This window comes from Mobula birostris, chromosome 3, assembly GCF_030028105.1.
Source record: "Mobula birostris isolate sMobBir1 chromosome 3, sMobBir1.hap1, whole genome shotgun sequence".
Lineage (NCBI taxonomy): Eukaryota > Metazoa > Chordata > Chondrichthyes > Myliobatiformes > Myliobatidae > Mobula > Mobula birostris.
In genome coordinates, this window is record NC_092372.1 from 215,618,854 (window position 1) to 215,638,854 (window position 20,001).

Sequence of the window (20,001 nt, forward strand, 5' to 3'; positions counted from 1 at the left end):
CTGTTGTAACTTTTAGATCATAGCCTTGCTGTTTGGGTGTCTACATCTGACTCCCATCAGGGTCTTTTTACCCTTGCAGTTTCTTAGCTCTATCCACAACCTTTCAACACCTTCCACCTATGTCACCTTTTTCTAGTGATTCAATTTCATTTTTTACCAACAAAGCAGCCTCTGCCTTCCTGCCTGTCCTTTCAATACAATGTGTGTCCTTGGACATGAAGCTCCCAGTTGTAATCTTCTTTCAGCCATGATTCAGTGATGCCTACTAATTCATACATGCCAATCTGTAACTATACTGCAAGTTCATTGACCTCATTCTGTATATTGCGCGCATTCAAATACAACACCTTTAGTCCTGTGTTCTCTTTTCTCAATTTTATCTACCTTTTACATTACAACTCATTATGTTGACTGCAATTTTACCCTGTTATCAGCCTCTCCTTGCTGGAGTCTCACTACACGTGCCTGTGTTTGTAAACCAACTACCTCATTTTCCACATTATCATTCCGGTTTCCATCCCTCTGCCAAATTAGTTTAAACCTACCTGATCACTTCAGTCAACCTGCCCACAAGTATATTGGAACCCTTTGGGTTCAGGCGTAACCCTTTCCTTTTGTACAGGTCATACCTTCTCCAGAAGAGATCCCAATAATCCATAAATCTGAACCCTTGTCCCTTGCACCAGTTCCTCAGCCATGTATTCACCTGCCAAATCATCCTATTCTTGCCCTTACTGGCATGTGAGACAGGCAGCAATCCAGAGATGACTACCTTAGAGGAACTCAGCAGGTCAGGCAGCATCTATGGAAATGTATAGTCGACGTTTTGGGCTGAAACGCTTCAACAGGACTACCCTGGAGGTCCTGTTTCTCAGCTTTCAACCTAGCTCCCTAAAATCTGTCTTCAGGGACTCCTCACTTTGTCTACCGATGTAATTGGTGCCAATATGTACCAAGATTTCTGACTGCTCACCCTCGCCCTTGAGAATATCATGGATGCGATCTGAGGCATCCCTGATCTTGGTACCATGGAGGCAACATACCATCTGGATGTCTCTATTGCGCCCACAGAACTTCATCTCTGCACCTCTGACTAAGGAATCTTCTTTCAAAACTGCAGTCCTCTTCATCTTTCTGTTGTTCTGTTAGCCACAGTACCAGGCTCAGTGCCAGAGACTCAGTCACTGTGGCTGCCCCCTGGTAGGTCATCCGCCTTAATTGTGTATACTTAATAGTGAGGCAAACGACCACAAGTATACTCTGTACTGGTTGTGCATTTCCCCTCTTTCTGCTGACAGTCACCCAGTTACATGTCTCTTGTAAGCTAGGGGTGACTACCTCCCTGTAACTCCTGTCTGTCATAGAAGCATAGAAAACCTACAGCACAATACAGGCCCTTTGGCCCACAAAGCTGTGCTGAACATATACTTTAGAAACTACCTCAGGTTACCCATAGCCCTCTATTTTTCAAAGCTCCATGTACCTACCCAGGAGTGTCTTAAAAGACCTTGTTGTATCTGCCTCCATCATCGTCACCGGCAGCCCATTCCACACACTCACCGCTCTGCATTTTTAAAATAAAAACAACTTAACCTCTGACATGACTTTTCTATCTGTTTTTGTAATTTGTAGCCCACAACCTTGCTACTGTTCTGAAGCCTGTATATACAAGTATCTTCCATCAGGGTCTTTGATTATTCCTAATCATATTATCCCTTTCCAAGTGTTCATAAATCCTGCCTCTCAGGATCTTCTCCATCAACTTACCAACCACTGAAGTAAGACTCACTGACTGGTCTGTAATTTCCTGGGCTATCTCTACTCCCTTCCTTGAATAAGGGAACAACGTCGCCAATCCTCCAGAACCTCTCCCGTCCCCATTGATGATGCAAAGATCATTGCTAAAGGCTCAGCAATCTCCTCCCTCACTTTTCACAGTAGCCTGAGGTATATCTCATCCAGTCCTGGTGACTTATCCAACTTGATGCTTTCCAAAAGCTCCAGCACATCCTCTTTCTTAATGTCTATATGCTCAAGCTTTTCCATCCACTGTAAGTGATATCTTCTCATTCTCCCATATGTTGAAGTTCATCAAGCTGTAGTTCCTTAATATGTTCTCTTAGGTGCTGCAGCTTGGTGCACTTGGTGTAGATGTGTTCCCACATCCGACACACAGTACAAAGCACTGCTCCTGGAGCCACTCTGACTATACTATGCACTTATAGATGAGGAATGAGCAAATAACAACAAGGGAGAAACTTTAAGACAGTGTACTGCGCTTAAGCCCGATGAGCCAAAGCCACTGGCACACTCACAGGAATGGCCACTCCACTTTCACTTGAATTATTCTTATTTGCCCTTTTAATGAATCCCGCTTGCTGATTGGTCGCTCCTCAACTCAGGAAAAAACTGCTTTCAAAATCTTGATTGCCATCCTGATTTAAAAAGTAGCTCTTTTCACGCACCCCTGGTGTTGATTGTCCCTCTCAGAGAAAACTGGCTTGAAGCTGTGCTTTTTAAATCTTGAATGCAGATCTGACTAAAAGGCAGCTCTTTTTGCGCACTGCCGTTTGCTGATTGGTCGCTCCTCAAAGCTGTGAAACCCTGCCTTCAAAATCTTGATTGCTACCTTGGTTGTTCAGTTTTGTAGAGGACAGCAAGTTTAGGGGAGTAACACAGTGAGGAAGGCTATCAGAGCTTGCAGCAGGATTGGAACCAGCTGGAAAAATAGGCTGAAAAATGTCAGATGGAATTTAATGCTGAAAAATATGAGGTATTGCACTTAGGGAGGACAAACCAGGTTAGGACTTGCAGAGTGAATGGTAGGGCACTGAGAAGTGTGGTAGGAAAAAGAGATCTGGGAATACAGAGCCATTCCTTGAATGTAGCATCACAAGTAGTTAGGGTCGTAGTGAGAGCTTTTAGCACCTTGAACTTAAATCAGAGTGTTGAGCACAGGAGTTGAGATGTTATGTTGACGTTGTATAAGAGGCTGGTGAGGCCAAATTTGGGGTATTGCAATTCTAGGAATGGTATCAATAAGATTAAAGGAATACAGAGAAAATTTACAAGGATGTTGATTTGACTTGAGGACCTGAGTTATCGGGAAAAGTTGAGTCAGTTAGGGCGTTATTCCTTGGAGCACAGGAGAATGAGGGGGAAACCTTAGAGGTGTACAAAATTGAGGGGTATAGATATGATAAGTACATGCATGCTTTTTTCCCCTAGGTTTGGGTGAGACAAGAACTAGAGGTCTTAAGGTGAAATATTTAAGCGGAACCTAAGGGAGAATTCCTTCATTCAGTGGTGTGAGCATGGAATGAGCTGCTAGCAGGAGTGGTCGATGCGGGTTGAGTTGCAACAGTTAAGGGAAATTTGGATAGGTAAATGAAGGAGGGCTATAGTGCAGGTAAATGGGACTAGACAGGCACGGACTAAATGGGCTGAAAGGTCTGTTTTTGTGCAGTGGTGCTCCATAACTATTTGTCTGAAGAATATTACTAAATGTTACAGAAGTCCTGGAGTGATTGGTAGTTTGGAATTTGCTTTGTGCCACTTGCTAAAATCCCAATAAGACATTGTTTCCATCTAACAACACACATCAAAGTTACTGGTGAACGCAGCAGGCCAAGCAGCATCTGTAGGAAGAGGTGCAGTCGACGTTTCAGGCCGAGACCCTTCGTCAGGACTAACAAGGAAGAGTGAGTAAGGGATTTGAAAGTTGGAGGGGGAGATCCAAAATGATAGGAGAAGACAGGAGGGGGAGGGATAGAGCCAAGAGCTGGACAGGTGATAGGCAAAAGGGGATACGAGAGGATCATGGGACAGGAGGTCCGGGAAGAAAGATGGGGGGGGGGACCCAGAGGATGGGCAAGAGGTATATTCAGAGGGACAGAGGGAGAAAAAGGAGAGAAAGAATGTGTGCATAAAAATGAGTAACAGATGGGGTACGAGGGGGAGGTGGGGCCTTAGCAGAAGTTAGAGAAGTCGATGTTCATGCCATCAGGTTGGAGGCTACCCAGATGGAATATAAGGTGTTGTTCCTCCAACCTGAGTGTGGCCTCATCTTTACAGTAGAGGAGGCCGTGGATAGACATGTCAGAATGGGTTTCCATCTTCTCGTTTTAATGCTGCGTGGTGGAAAGTATACAGGACCACATAGTTTAACACATGTCAACTCATTCCTAAGAATAGACAGCAAATTTAAGTGTAGATGTGCTATACTACACTTCCTTTGCCAAAGATAAATCCTGCTGGACATGGTCTTTATGTGCACACAGGGACAGCAGAAAAAAAGTCTTCATTCTTGTGTGTAAACAATTAATGTTAGTCTTATTTTATTGTCTTTTTTTTTTAGGTTGAAAAGAGGCATTTTTCAGTTGCATAATCCCTGGTATTTATATATCTATATTGATTACTGTATCTCCTTATGGCATTGAAGGGTGCCCATCAACTACATGGCTACACACAGCAGTCCTGTTTTCTTCCAACCCATTGCCATCAATAGCCCACAGATGAAACTGCATACCTACATTTAGAGACAATTTATAATAGAGCAGCCAATTCGCCTACTAGGCTGCACTTTATTGAGATCTAGACGGAAACAAACACCTGGGGGCTCACAGGAAGAACATTCAAATTCCAAATAGAACTGGAGATCAGGATTGATACTGGGTTGTTGGAGTTATTACTGGCTGCACCATAAGGACCACACCTGATGTTGTGCTTGTATCTACCATGATGTGTAACATTTAAAAACATCTTGGTATCATTGTGGTAGTTAACTACAGGTTGAAACTCTTCAATCTGACATTTGGCAGTCTGGCAACTCTTGTGGTCCAGCATGTAGAATTCTAAGATCTTTTCTAACCTGTGGTTAATTAACCTATTGGTACAACTATTGCGGTTTCAGCTGACAGCATTTTTGACTTGAGAGAAACCAAGTTTCAGACAATTTTTTCAACTCTTGTGTGACTTAGGAGTGTTTATGCAGGTTGAGTACCCCCTATTTGAAATGCTTGGGGCCAGAAGTGTATTGGATTTTTAAGATTTTTTTTCTGTGATGTATAATGAGATAGCTTGGGATTGCCACTCTAAATTTATATGCTACCGGTAAGTGGATTTGTCTTCATCGCACATATATGCTTAATAGTAAACATTATTACATACTATTCATATCATAGAGAAATGCAGCACAGGGACGGGCCCTTCGGCCCATCAGGTCCAGGCTGAAACCACTTTGACTCCCTACTTCCATCGACTTGTACCAGGACTATAGTCCTGCATACTCTTACTATCCATGCACCTATCCAAACATCTCTTAACGTTGAAATTGAACTCGCATGCACCACTTGGCCATTGCACACTCTCACTGCCCTCTGAAGAGAAAAGGAGTTTCCCCTCATGTTCCCCTTAAACTTTTCACCCTTAACCCATGACCTCTGGTTATAGTCTCACCCAACCTCAGTGGAAATGTCTGCTTGCATTTGCCGTATCTATACCACTCATAATTTTGTACACCTTTGGCAAATCTCCTCTCAGTCTTCTACGCTCTAAAGAATACAGTCCTAACCTATTCAATCTTGCCTTATAACTCGGGTCCTCCAGACCCAGCAACATCCTTGTAGATTTTCTCTGTACTCTTTCAAACTTGTTTCATCTTCCCTGTAGGTGGGTGACCAAAGCTGCATACAAAACTTCAAATTAGGTCTCACCAATGTCTTGTACAACTTCAACATAACATCCCATCTCCTGTACTCACTGCATTGATTCATGAAGGCCAATGTGCCAAAAGTTTTCTTTACAATCCTTTCTACCTGAGATGCCACTTTCAATGAATTATGGACCTGTATTCCCAGATCACTTTATTCTACCACACTCTTCAGTGCCCTACTTGTTAACTGTGTAAGACATACACAGATTGGTCCTACTGAAGTGCAAAACTTCACACTTGTCTGCATTAAATTCCATCTGCCATTTTTCAGCCCAGTTTTAGAGTTGATGCAGATCCCTCTGCAAGCCATGAAAGCCTTCCACACCGTCAACTATACCCCAATCTTGGTGTCCGCTGCAAAGGTGCTAATCCAGTTAATATCCAGATCATTGATATAGATGACAGACAACATGAGACCTAATACTGATCCCTGTGGCACACCAATAGTCACAGGCCTCCAGTCTGAGACACAACCCTCTACTACCACTCTCTGGCGTCTCCCAAGAAGCCAATGTCAGATCCAATTTACTACTACCTTGTCTTGAATGCCAAGTGACTGAACCTTCTTGACCAGCCTCCCATGCAGGGCCTCGTCAAATGCCCTACTAAAGTCCATGTAGGCAACATCCACTGCCTTGCCTTCATCCACTTTCCTGGTAAATTCCTCGAAAAACTCTTAAGGCTGGTCAGGCATGACCTACCATGCACAAAGCCAAGCTGACTATCCTTATTCAGTCCATGTCTACCAAATACGTATATATCTGGTCCCTTAGAATACCTTTCAGTAATTTTCCCGCAGCTGATGTCAGACTCACTGGCCTATAATTTCCTGGTTTATGTTTGGAGCCCTTTTTAAACAGTGGAACAACATTGGCTTTCTTCTAATCCTCTGGTACCCCACTGTTGCTTCGGATTTCAATATCTCTACTAGAGCCCTGGCAACTTCTGCACTTGCCTTCGATAGGATCCAAGGGGACGCTTCGTCAGGCCCTGGGGATTCATCCATCCTGATTTGCCTCAGGGTAGCAAACACCTTCCCCTCTAATCTATTAGAGGGTCAATGAAGTTGATGCTGCTTTGCTTCACTTTTATAGACTCTGTGCCCATCTCCTGCGTAAATGCAGATGCAAAAAATTTATTTGAGATTTGCTTTGGCTCCACACATGGGTTACCATTCTGGTCTTTCGAAGGACAAATTTTGTCCCTTGCAATCCTTTTCCCCTTAACATACCTGTAGAACTCCTTAGGATTCTCCTTCACCTTGATTGCTAGAGCAACTTCATGCCTTCCTGATTTCTTTCTTAAGTGTTCTCTTGCATTTCTAATATGCCATAAGCTCCTCGTTTATTCCTACTTGCCTATACCGGCTGTGTACCTCCATTTTTCTCTTAACCAGTACCTCAATATCTGTTGAAAACGTAGGCTCCCTACACTTGTTATCTTTCCCTTTTATTCTGGCAGGCATGTACAAGCTTTGTACTCAAAATTTCATTTTTTGATAGCGTCCCACTTTACAAGTACACTTTTGCCAGAAAACAGCCTGTCCCAATTCACAAGTGCCAATTAATTTCTGATACCGTCAGAACTGGCCTTTCCAATTCTGGATCTCAACCTGCGGACCAGTCCTACCTTTTTGCATATTTATTTTGAAGCTAATGGGATTGTCACTGGATGCAAAGTGTTCCCCGTCGTAAATTTGTCACCTGCCCTGTCTCATTCCCTAATGGCAGTTCCAGTATCGCATGCTCTTTTGTTGGGACTTCAGTGAACTGAAGGAAATTTTCCTGAACACACGACAAACTCTATCCCATCTAGTCCTTGTACAGTGTGGGATTCCCAGTCACTACGTGGGAAGTTAAAATCATCTCTTATCACAACCTTGTGTTTCTTGCAACAGTCTCCAATCTCTTTACAAATTTGTTTCTCTAAATTCCTAGGACTGTTGGGTGGTCTGTAATATTGCTCCATTAATGTGGTTGTACCTTTCTTATTTCTCAGTCCTGCCCATGACACCTCTAGTTGAGTTCTGTGGTCTTTTCTGACTGAGCACTGGTAAGACATTCTCCCTGACTGGTAATGCCACCCTTCCTCCTTTAATCCTTCCCGCTCTGTCAAGTCGAAAACAGTGGAAGCTTGGAATATTGAGCTTCGAGTCCTGCCCCAACTGCAACCAAGTCTCAGCAGTGGCTACGTCATAATTCCAAGTGTCGATCCATGCTCTGAGCTCATCCACCTTTCCCTACAGTACTTGCATTGAAAATGTAGCGTGCAAGGTAACAAAAGCAGCACAAGCACCTGGATATCTAAACACCAAGCAACGGCAGGTTTTCAGTCTTCACATTCGATGCCGTGTTTTTATTAAAAGGTTACAGTGTACTGTAAACACGAGGAATTCTGCAGATGCTGGAAATTCAAGCAACAGACATCAAAGTGCTGGTGAAGCATCTCTAGGAAGTGGTACAGTCGATGTTTCGGGCTGAGACCCTTCGTCAGGGCTAACTGAAGGAAGAGCTAGTAAGAGATTTGAGAGGGGGAGGGGAAGATCCAGAATGATAGGAGAAGACAGGAGGGGGAGGGATGGAGCCGAGAGCTGGACAGGTGATTGGCAAAGGGGATATGAGAGGATTATGGGACAGGAGACCCAGGGAGAAGGAAAAGGGGGAGGGGGGGACCCAGAGGATGGGCAAGGGGTATAGTCAGAGGGACAGAGGGAGAAAAAGGAGAGAGAGAGAGAAAGAATGTGTGTATATAAATAAATAACGGATGGGGTACGAGGGAGAGGTGGGGCATTAGTGGAAGTCAGAGAAGTCAATGTTCATGCCATCAGGCTGGAGGCTACCTAGACGGAATATAAGGTGCTCCCGATGTGTCCTTACCACCATTCAGGGCCCCAGACAGTCCTTCCAGGTGAGGCGATGCTTCACCTGTGAGTCGACTGGGGTGATATACTGCGTCCGGTGCTCCCGATGTGGCCTTCTATATATTGGCGAGACCCGACGCAGACTGGGAGATCGTTTTGCTGAACACCTACGCTCTGTCCGCCAGAGAAAGCAGGATCTCCCAGTGGCCACACATTTTAATTCCACATCCCATTCCCATTCTGGTATGTCTATCCACGGCCTCCCCTACTGTAAAGATGAAGCCACACTCAGGTTGGAGGAACAACACCTTATATTCCGTCTGGGTAGCCTCGAACCTGATGGCATGAACATTGACTTCTCTAACTTCTGCTAATATTTATTTATATACACATTCTCTCCCCCTCCCCCCCCTCTCCTTTTTCTCCCTCTCTCTATACCCCTTGCCCATTCTCTGGTTTTTTTTTCCCCTCCCCCTTTTCCTTCTCCCTGGGCCTCCTGTCCCATGATCCTCTCATATCCCCTTTGCCAATCACCTGTCCAGCTCTTGGCTCCATCCCTCCCCCTCCTGTCTTCTCCTATCATTTTGGATCTCCCTCTCCCCCTCCCACTTTCAAATCCCTTACTATCTCTTCTTTCTGTTAGTCCTGACGAAGGGTCTCCGCCCGAAATGTCGACTGTACCTCTTCCTGGAGATGCTGCCTGGCCTGCTGCGTTCACTGGCAACTTTGATGTCTGTTACAGTGTACTGTATTTGTATTTTACTTTTTTAGGGCTTTATATAAGGTATAAAAGCAATTAGCATTGTAGACTTGTTCTAATGTTAGATTTTCACGATCAGCAGATGCTTTAAAAATTTAATGCTATGCCTTTTCTTAAAAATTTCTGCAACTGGCCTGGTGAATATTCACAATTAACCTCAATTTTCAGTTTGTCGTGATAGATCTTAGCATGTTTCAGATCAGCATACTGTTAAACAGTTTATGTTTACTCCAACTCTGAATCCACTCTTACAATATATGCTTGAGATCTTCATTTTTCACCTTATGCAGTATTTTTCTATTTTCTCATTAACTTCTGTTCATTACATATGTAAGGTCACTTCCCAGAGCCGTTTGTGATGTGCAGAGTCCTGTGCATTGCCTGGGAACCTTCCCAGTGCTTTGTAGAATTTTTCAATTTGTGACATGTCAAAGAATTTGGATTTTGGAGTTTCAGATCAGGGGTAGTCAACCTGTACTAAAGAACAGTTCTGCTTAGAAGATGATGAAGGTAGGAGAGTTTCCGTGGTCTGGAATTTTATTTGTAGTCAGGCACGAATTGGCTTCCAAGGGTGCCAAACTAGAGAGTTTCAACCTTTAGTATCCAGAAGGTTGGGTACTGATTATGAATGTTTCCAAATAAATCACAGCAGCCAACAAATTCAGTTAAATGTAAGATTAAAAAGCTGGTATGAAACTGAAAAATTTATTTAAGAAGAGTAAAATATTGTGAATGCTGGAAATAAAACTGAAAAGGCTCCTATTCCCCGATTCAGAAAGCTCATTCAATTTCCCCCTCCATGAATATCTGACATGATTCACTAATGCCGTTTGAGGAAGTTAACCTATCAATCCTGCCTCAGATGTGACTGCAGTTAAAAGCAAAATAGTCTATCTTTAACACCTATCGGAAATTGTCGAGCAGAATTTTCAGTTGGTGGGCAATTTGGGATCAGTAACTGCTGGCCAAGCCAGAGGCTCATTTAATCCTCAATCGAACAAACAAAATCATTTTTCCACTCTGCATATGTATTCCTTTTTGTACTCGTTCATGGTATATGTGTATCACAGGCAATATCAGCTTTTATTACCCACTCTCAGTTGCTCTTGATAAGCAGGCAGTGACTCTGCTGTTTGAACCAGTCTGATCAGTGCAAAGATACTGCTACAGGATGTTAGGTAAACGATCAGCAATGTTGCTATGCATTTTGGATGGCACAAATGCCATAGTGTACCCAGATATATAAATGATTAAGGTGGTAAGGTGAAGAGTACAACTAAGTAAGCGAGCTGCTTTTTCTTGGATGCTTTTGAGCTTGTATTTTTCAGGTTGCACTAACTTAGGCAAGTCAAAAGTATTTAATCACAGCCCCAATCTGTGCTTTGCAAGGTCTTTTGATTTTAAGGAATTAGTCGCTTGTTGCAGCCCATGTAGGCTCTGAACTGCATTTTAGCTCCATGATTTGTGGCTAGTGTCACTTGAGTTTCTGGTCATTGGCAGTGCTTGGAGTATTGCTGTTCAATGTTAGTTTGAAGGCCTTGAGTTAGATTATATTTGAGATATTCATAGTCTAGAATCAGCAGTGTAATATTGGACAACATTTGGACCTGGGCTGATCATTTGAAGACACATTTGAACCACCAATACAGGGCCACTCTTATCAGATGACCACGGTAATGTGTGAACATTTCTTGTTTTGCCCTTAAGTGACTTTCTTCCCCTTTTCTGGGACTGAGATGGTTGGCCTATGACAATACGTCTTTCTACCAGGTTTGCCAACAACTAAAGGACAATTATCTCCTCCTTCAGCTGCTGATTGGAGTAGGACATGATTGCCATGATGGTGGTATATTCTGTAATGACCTCTAATTTATAGAAAGCTGTGGGAATATTTGCTGTTTCTGAATTAAACACTTTGAAAGCCGCAACCAAATACAGTGTTTCCTCAAGTAAGTAAGGTTGGTGTCGTTAAGGTTACAATGCAGATGTCAGGCTCGCAGGTGCTGCAGAGTGTTATGAAATTGGATCTTTCTCACTGATTTCATTTTTCCAAGGACTCATTGATGCAATATGATTATCTGCATTCTTCATCTCAAATCACTTCATTCCTGATGAATCCCTTCTGCACACTTCAGTTGCATTCTTCATATGGTGTGACACACAACTGCATACAGTATCCTTGCTGTGACTTAAGTTGTCCCATAGCCATCCTGTGCTTGCCTTCATTAGATACAGGATACAAGTATCCTACTGCCTCAGCTTGTTGATCTGAAACTTTTGCCTTCTGCAAATGCTGACTGACTTGGGTATTTTTATCATTTTGTATTGTAAAAGCACAAGTTCTGTTAAGAGAATTTAAAGGTCATTTTAATTGGTTTATATTTACTGCTATAAATAATTGGGAAATGCTTGGCTCTGTCTTATGGAAAGTCAGTGTTAAAATTTAAAAGCTGTGCAGAACAAAATCATCTGAGATAATGCCATAGATGTGAAAGATGCAAACTGCTGTAAGTAACAATTATCGGAAATTCTGCATCTCAGCCAAGTTACTCGGGAGCTGATTAGTTGGAAGTAGATTGAAGATGTGGCAGTTGAACTCAGATTTTAAAAAATAATTATTTACTTTAAAATCTGGTTTGTTTTGAAAGGTTTATTAGTCCTTGTCATAGACTGTAAGAAACTTACATTAAAAGCAAAAAAGACTAACGTTACTCTTGTGTTGCAGTCAAATTTAATACATGGCCCTGTAAACCAAAGGGTTCATAACTCTAGTAACTTCATTTTGAATATACTTAGTTTGTAATGTACATTTGGAGGCAAAGGGGTAAACATGGTTGTAGTAGAACTGGAGATGAACTTTAGAAACTTAAATCATTTGGAAAAATTAGTTTATTCATGTGTATCTTTTCCTCTTTGTTTAGGGAAGTCCTCATTGACTATTCAGTTTGTTGAAGGGCAGTTTGTGGACTCGTATGACCCCACAATAGAAAATAGTAAGTATCCTTTTTAATTTATCTAAAACTATGTTTGACACAATTTTAGGAGTAAATCCTAATGATTAGCACACAAAATGCAGGAGGAAGTTAGCAGGTTAGGCAGCATCTATGGAGAGGTATAAATGGCCAACACTTCAGGCTGTTCTTGAACTGAAACTCCTTATTCTTGGCCTGAAACTTATTCCTCTCCATAGAGAGGAATGTCCTTAATAGTTAGAATGCATTTGTCCAGTTTTCCTCTTGTGCTCCTTGTGTCTGCTGAGCAAAGGCTCTACAAGAAAGCTAGGTTTTGTTTGAATAAGTGAATGTAAATGGATCTGAACAGAAATTGCTCAACTCGTAACCACTGCTTCCAAAAAATTGTATGCTGTACATCTTGAAAGCTCACATAACAATTGCATTGCACTTACAATGACTAACTTTGACCAATCTGTACACAGCAGTTAGCTTGTAGGCAATAGTAGTTTGTGTGCAAATTTCTTGTGTTGCCATTATTAGGTTTTAATTTAAGTATTGGAAGAACATTTCTTTTTCTGATGGAATAAAAGGCAGAAGAAGCCAACTCTTGGATATCACACTTCCAGAATTTGAATAGAAGGAACAGCAATACAGAAGTGGCATTGAAGTTAATTTTTCTGCAAGATACCTGGACCACAATGGGACAGCCTATTACTGGTTGTACTACAAGACATGGATTATATTGAATTTGGGTCTCTGACTTGTGCAGCTGACTTGTACCTTTAAAATGGTAAAATATAATGGGAACAAATTAGAATGTTCCTTGATGCTTTGACAGAAACGTATGTTCTTATCAATTCTTCATTCAAAATCTATTGGGAAGAGCATTCAGCTATTCATTCCTTGTATTTGTGTGTGGGAGTTTGAAATACTTCCCACTTTCCTGTTTTAAGTGTAAGGTTGTGTCTCGTTTCTGTGTTCCCTTATCAGTGTAGTGTACAATTAAAACTGATCGTCTACAATCTTTCGGCATTTGGAGTCACACTTGCAGATTACGTGGACGATTGGATGTTACTCCTATAAATAATTAAACATTTTTTTCCCAGTGAATATAAAGGGTATGGGAAATGTACAAGCACTGGACTCCAATCTCACCCACAAACCTACTTGTATTTATGACCTCTGTTCTGTGCATTAGTTGCCCTCTAGACCTTCAGGTGTGGCTGCACACTTGCTTGTGCTTTGACCTGTCATTGCTTATTCCACAGTTATGAGTGAGACAGGTGCTTGAGAACTTTGAAGCAATTATACTCCAGAATAATGAGTTTTACTACATTGATAGATATAAAGGTACATATTTTCACTTGCATTTCCTCAATCTCCTGGATATCTGCTCTTAACCCTCACCCCCCCCCCCAAGCCCTCCCCCTCACCCAGATTGAATTCCATTGATCCTTGCCTTTCAACCTACTACCCTCCACATTCAGCATATCATCCCATGTCATTTTCAACAGCTGCAACAAGATCCTACCGCCACTCATATCTTCCCCTCTCTTCTCTCCTGCACCACCCCACCCCTATCCTCTTCTTTCTGCAAAGATCAATATCTCTGACTCCTTGATTCAGTCAGCCTTTTCAGTCTCTTTTGGGGGGCTGGGGGCATGGTAGCGTGGTGGTTAGTACAATACTCTGCAGTGCTGGTGACCCGGGTTCATTTCCTACTGCTGCTTGTAAGGAGTTTATATGTTCTCCCCGTAACCCCGTGGGTTTCGTCTGAGTGCGCTGGTTTCATAGAAAACCTACAGCACAATACAGGCCCTTCGGCCCACAAAGCAGTGCCAAACATGTCCTTACCTTAGAAATTACCTAGGGTTACCCATAGCCCTGTATTTTTCTGAGCTCCATGCTTCCTCCCACATTGTAAAGTTGTACAGGTTGGTAGGTTAATTGGTCATTGTAGATTGTCCCGTGATTAGATTAGGGTTAAATTGGGAGATTGCTGGGCAGCATGGCTTGATGGGCAGGAGGGGCCTATTCCATGCTGTATCTCAATAAATAGATAAATAGAAGGTTTAATTCCTCTATGCCACAGCCATGTTAACATTGTCGCATGTCACTTCCACTCCCCTTCCCTGTTCTTCTGCTTCAGATATTTCTAATGATCTAAATAATGGGGGCACAGAGACACAACTTTCATCCTGACTGTAGGTGTTGCATGTTCGCCATGCAAATATGTGGGTTCCCCTGGGCAAATTTATTATCAAAATATGTACAGTATATGTCACCATATACTGCCGTGGGATTCATTTTCTTGAAGGTATTTGCAGGAAAATGAAGAAATTGGCCTCTCACCTCCCAAAGGCATGCACATTGGTAACTTAATTGGCCACTACGTTCTGTCTAGCGTGTAGGCGAGTAAATGAATCTGTGCAGTGTTAAAACATGGAAAGAATAACAACGATTAGTATAGGATTATACAGTATATTTTGTGACTGATAATAGATGTAAACTTGAATTGCCAAAGCTTTTCCTCATGGAGTTATGTTCCTCATTTTTGAAATGGCCAGCCCCTCATCTTGTCATCTTTGACAAAAGGGTTGCTTAATAACAAAAACGTAGGAACATAAGACATGGGAACATATTCTAAGGGGATGTTGATCTTTTCTGAGGTTGTGCCTTCTGGTCACAAATTCCCCCACTATCGGAACCATCCACTTCCACTCGATCTAAGCCTTTCAGTTTGCTCCTCATATGTTCCCTTTTCATTCTTGGGTTCATTCTCATGAACCTTCTCTGGACTCTGTCCAATGCCAGCACATCTCTTCCAAGAGAAGAAACCCAAAACTGCTCCCAATACTCCCATGTGTGGTTTGACCAATGCCTTATAAAGCATCGGCGTTACATCCTCACTTTTGTCTTCTAGTCTTCTTGAAATGAATGCTAAAATTGCATTTGCCTTCCTTACTACAGACTCAACCTGCAAGTTGCACAAGGACTTCCAAGACCCTTTGCACCTCTGATTTTTCAATTTTCTCCCCAAACAGTCCACACCTTTGTTCCTTTTACCAGAGTGCATAACCATGCACTTCTCTACACTATATTCCATCTGCAACTTCTTTGCCCATTTTTTCCAATCTGTCCAAGTCCTTCTGCAAACTCCCTGCTGCCTCAACACTACCTGAACCTCCACATATTATTGTATCATCCACAAACTTGGCCACAAAACCATCAATTCCTTCATCCAAGTCATTGATATGTAACGTGAAGGGAAGCGGTCCTAACACCAACCCCTTCGGCACACCACTTGTCACCGGCAGCCAACTGGAAAAGCCCCCCTTTATTCCCACACTTTTCCTCCTACCAGTCAGCCAGTGCTCTACCCATACTAGTATCTTTCCTGTAATACTATGGGCTGTTATCTTGAGCAACACACACAAAAAATGCTGGTGAACGCAGCAAGCCAGGCAGCATCTATAGGAAGAGGTACAGTCGATGTTTCGGGCCAAGACCCTTTGTTAGGACTAACTGAAAGAAGAGATAGTAAGGGTCCTATACGGCTGTAGCTTGCCTCTCGGCTCTTGAACTCAATCCCATGGTTGATGAAGGCCAGTGCTCTGTATGCTGCCTTAACCATATAGTCAACCTGCGCAGCAGCTTTGAGTGCGCTATGGATATGGACCCTAAGATCCCTCTGATCATCCACACTTCAAGAATCTTACTATTAATACTATATTCTGCCGTCATATTTGACCTACCAAAAGAACCACCTCACACTTAATCTGGGTTGAGCTCCATCTGCCACTTCTCATCCCAGTTTTGTATCCTGTCGATATCCCGCTGTAACCTCTGACAGCCCTCCACACTATCCACAACATCCCCAACGTTTGTGTCATCAGCAAATTTATTAACCCATCCCTCCACTTCCTCATCCAGGTCATTTATAAAAGTCATGAAGGGGCCCCAGAACAGATCCCTGAGGTACACCACTGGTCACGAACCTCTGTGCAGAATATCACCTGTCTACAACCACTTTTTGCCTTCTGTGGGCAAGCTAATTCTGGATCCACAAAGCAAGGTCCCCTTGGATCTCATGCCTCCTTACTTTCTCAATAAGTTTTGCATGAGGTACCTTATCAAATGCCTTGCTGAAATCCATATACACTACGTCTACTGCTCTACCTTCATCAATGTGCTTAGTCACATCCTCAAAAAATTCAATCAGGCTCGTAAGGCACAACCTGCCTTTGACAAAAACCATGCTGACTATTCCTAATCATATTATGCCTCTCCAAATGTTCATAAATCCTGCCTCTCAGGATCTTCTCCATCAGTTTACCAACCACTGGAGTAAGACTCACTAGTCTATTTCCTTGAAGAATTCCAATGGATTTGTCAGGCAAGATTTCCCCTTGGGGAAACCTGCTGACTTTGGCCTATTTTATCATGTGCTTCCAAGTACCATGAAACCTCATCCTTAATAATAGACTCCAGTAGCTTCCAGTAACTGAAGTCAGGCTAACTGGCTTATAATTTCCTTTTTTCCTGTCTCCTTAGAGTGGAATTACATTTGCAATTTTCCATTTATCCTGAGCTGTTCTAGAATCGAGTAATTTTTTTAAAGATCATTACTAATGCGTCGATAATCTCTTCAGTTTCCTCTTTCAGAACCCTGGGGTGTAGTCCATCTCGTCCAGGTGACTTATCTATCTTCAGACCTTTCAGCTTCCCAAGCACCTTCATAATAACAGCAACACTACTTCTGGTTCTTGACAGTCTCATGTGTCTGGAATACTGCTAATGTCTTCCACACTGAGGTCTGGCAAAAATACTTATTCAGTTCGTCTGCTATTTCTTTGTTCCCCATTACTACCCCTCCAGTGTCATTTTCCAGTGGTCCTACATGCACTCAAGTCTCCCTTTTATTCTATTTATATCTGAAATTACTTTTGCTTTCCTCTTTTATTGGCTAGCATACCTTCATACTTCAACTTTTCTCTTTATGGCTTTTTTTTGGTTGCCTTCTGATGGTTTTTAAAAGTATCCCAAGCCACTTTTTTTTTCTATATTATATGCCCTCTCTCTTTTGCTTTTACTTCCCTTGTCAACTATGGTGGCCTTATCGGTCCTTTAGAATACTACTTCATCTTTGGGATGCATCTTTCCTGCACCTTCCAAATTGCTCCCAGAAACTCCAGCCATTGCTATTCTGTTATCCCTGCTCTTGTCCCCTTCCAGTCAACTTTGGCCAGCTCCTCTCTCATCCCTCTTCAATTCCTTTCACTCCACTGTAATACTGATACATCCAATTTTACCTTCTCTAACTGCAGGGTGAATTCATCATGTTATGATCACTGTCTCCTAAGAGTATCTTTACCTTGAGGTCTCTAATTAAATCTGGGTTATTGTACAACACCCAGTCCAGAACTGCCTTTCCCCAGATGGGATCAAGAACAAGCTCCTCTTAAAAAAAAAAGTCATCTCATAGATGTTCTACAAATTCATTCTCTTGGGATCGAGCACCCAACCTGATTTTCCCTGATGTATCTGCATATTGAAATTCTCCAATACTATTGTAACATTGTCCTTTTTGTTTTTGCATGCCTTTTCTATCTGTTTCTGTAATTTGTAGCCCATATCCTGGCTACTGTTCTGAAGCCTATATATACAAGCATCTCCCATCGGGGTCTTTTTACTCTTGCAGTTTTTTAACTCTATCCACAAGGATTCTACAACTTTCGATCCTATGTCACCCCTTTCTGAGGATTTGATTTCATTTTTTTTTAACCAAAAGCCACCCATCCCCTCTGCCTGCCTGCTTATCCTTTTGATACAGTGTGTATCCTTGGATGTCAAGCTCCCAACAATGATCTTCAGTCGTGGGTCAGCGATGCTTACAGCATCATACCTGTCGATCTCTAGCTGCACTTATTCTGCATACTGCATTCATTCAAATATAGCATCTTCAGTCATGTATTTATCACTTTTTGATTTTGGCACCCTGTTACACTTTGACTCATTCCACTGACTCTTATCATTTAAGCCTGTCCTTCCGCAATCTCAATACACACTGCATCTAGTTGTTGCCTCATCCTTATCGCTATCACTCTGATTCCTAGCCCCCTGCCAGATTAGTTTAAACTCTCGCTAACACTTTAGCAATCTTGCCCAGAAGGATATTGGTACCCTTGGGTTCAGGAGTAACTTGTCCTTTTTCTGCAGGTCATACCTTCCCCAGAAGAGATCCCAATGATTCAGAAGTCCGAAACACTGTCCCCTTGACCAGTTCCTTAGCCATGCATTCATCTGCCAAATCATCCATTTTTACCCTCACTGACACGTTGCATAGACAACATTCTAGGGATTACCACTCTAGAGGTCCTATTTCTTAGCTTTCTACCTAACTCTCTCTCTCCTCTTTTCAGGACCTCCTCCCTTACCAATATGTACCACAACTTCCAGCTCTGTACCCTCTCTTTAGAATGCTGTGGACCCAATCTGAGACATTCCTAACCTTGGCACCTGAGAGGCACATACCATCTGGGTGTCTCTTTCACATCCACAGAATCTGCAGCCTGCTCCTCTAATTATGGAACCCCTTATCACTTCTGCACTCCTCTTCTGAGCCACAGAGAGAAAGATTCAGTGTTGCTGTGGCTTCCCCTGGTAGGTCCACGCCCACACCTCAATGGTATCCAAAGCAGTATACTTATTATTGAGGGGAATATCCACGCAAGTACTCTGCACTGGCTGGCCTTTGTGTCCCATGTCAGAAACAGCATCAAATCTATTCAATTAAAAATGCAATTATGAACCACTTCATACAGAACATAAGTTATTGCAGATGGCATTATTAAACAACAGGCAAGAGATTAAAAAATTGCATTTTCATTGAAAATCACTTGCCACGTGATTGGTAGTGCTCACCATCAATTAAATTATTGCTGAGGGGATGTGTATTACACTCAACCGAGATTGAGCTCAAGTCTCAGAGCAGGCCTCGAGTCCACAGGCTTCGGCTGTTGAGGTAAAAGTATAGCCGATATCCAAATTGGGACATAGTATTTTTACTGAGAGCCAGAGGCTGGGTGATAAGACATGGTGATGCATACTTTGTCTTTTACTAATGGAGCTATCCATGGAATTCTTGTTCTGAATGTTATTAATGTCTTCAGTATTAACTGCATGCTCTGTCACCACCTGGGAGGTTAAAGATACAAAAGGCCAATGATGCCAGCTGCTACTGTTAAATAAATGTAATTAAGAAAATTATTTGTAGCAATAAATTTAAATGACAGATAATAAGAGAATTAATTATTAGAAAATTCTACTTTTCCTGTAGTTCTGTAGGTTTGGAGAAAAGACTTATGAGCAATATTAGGCCATTTGGCCTTGGTCTGCTACCCTTTTTGATCATGGCTGATTTATTTTTCCCCCTCAACCTCATTCTTCCTGTAATCTTTGACAGCCTTACTAATGAAGTACCTATCAACCTCTTGGTATATATCCAATAATTTGTGCTCCACAGCAGTCTGTGCTAATTAATTCCACAGATTCACCATTCGGTAGCTAAGGGAATTCCTCAATCCTGTTCTGAGTGGCATCCTTTTAATCTGTTTCTAGACTCTCCCACTACTGGCATACTTGTCCACTTCATCTCAACCTTTCAGTATTCAATTGGTTTGAGTGAGATCACCCCCCCCCCCCGCCCCCACAC

At 42.3% G+C, this 20,001-nt stretch overlaps 1 protein-coding gene across 1 annotated transcript in view; it reads left to right on the forward strand.

Moving 5' to 3' along the window:
• The window catches only part of rheb (Ras homolog, mTORC1 binding), a 92,857-nt gene that overhangs the window by 24,446 nt on the left and 48,410 nt on the right, over positions 1 to 20,001 (forward strand). Inside the window, exon 2 of the mRNA XM_072254090.1 lies at positions 12,255 to 12,326. Coding sequence (XP_072110191.1) covers positions 12,255 to 12,326 — 72 coding nt within the window. The remainder of the gene's footprint in view (positions 1 to 12,254; positions 12,327 to 20,001) is intronic.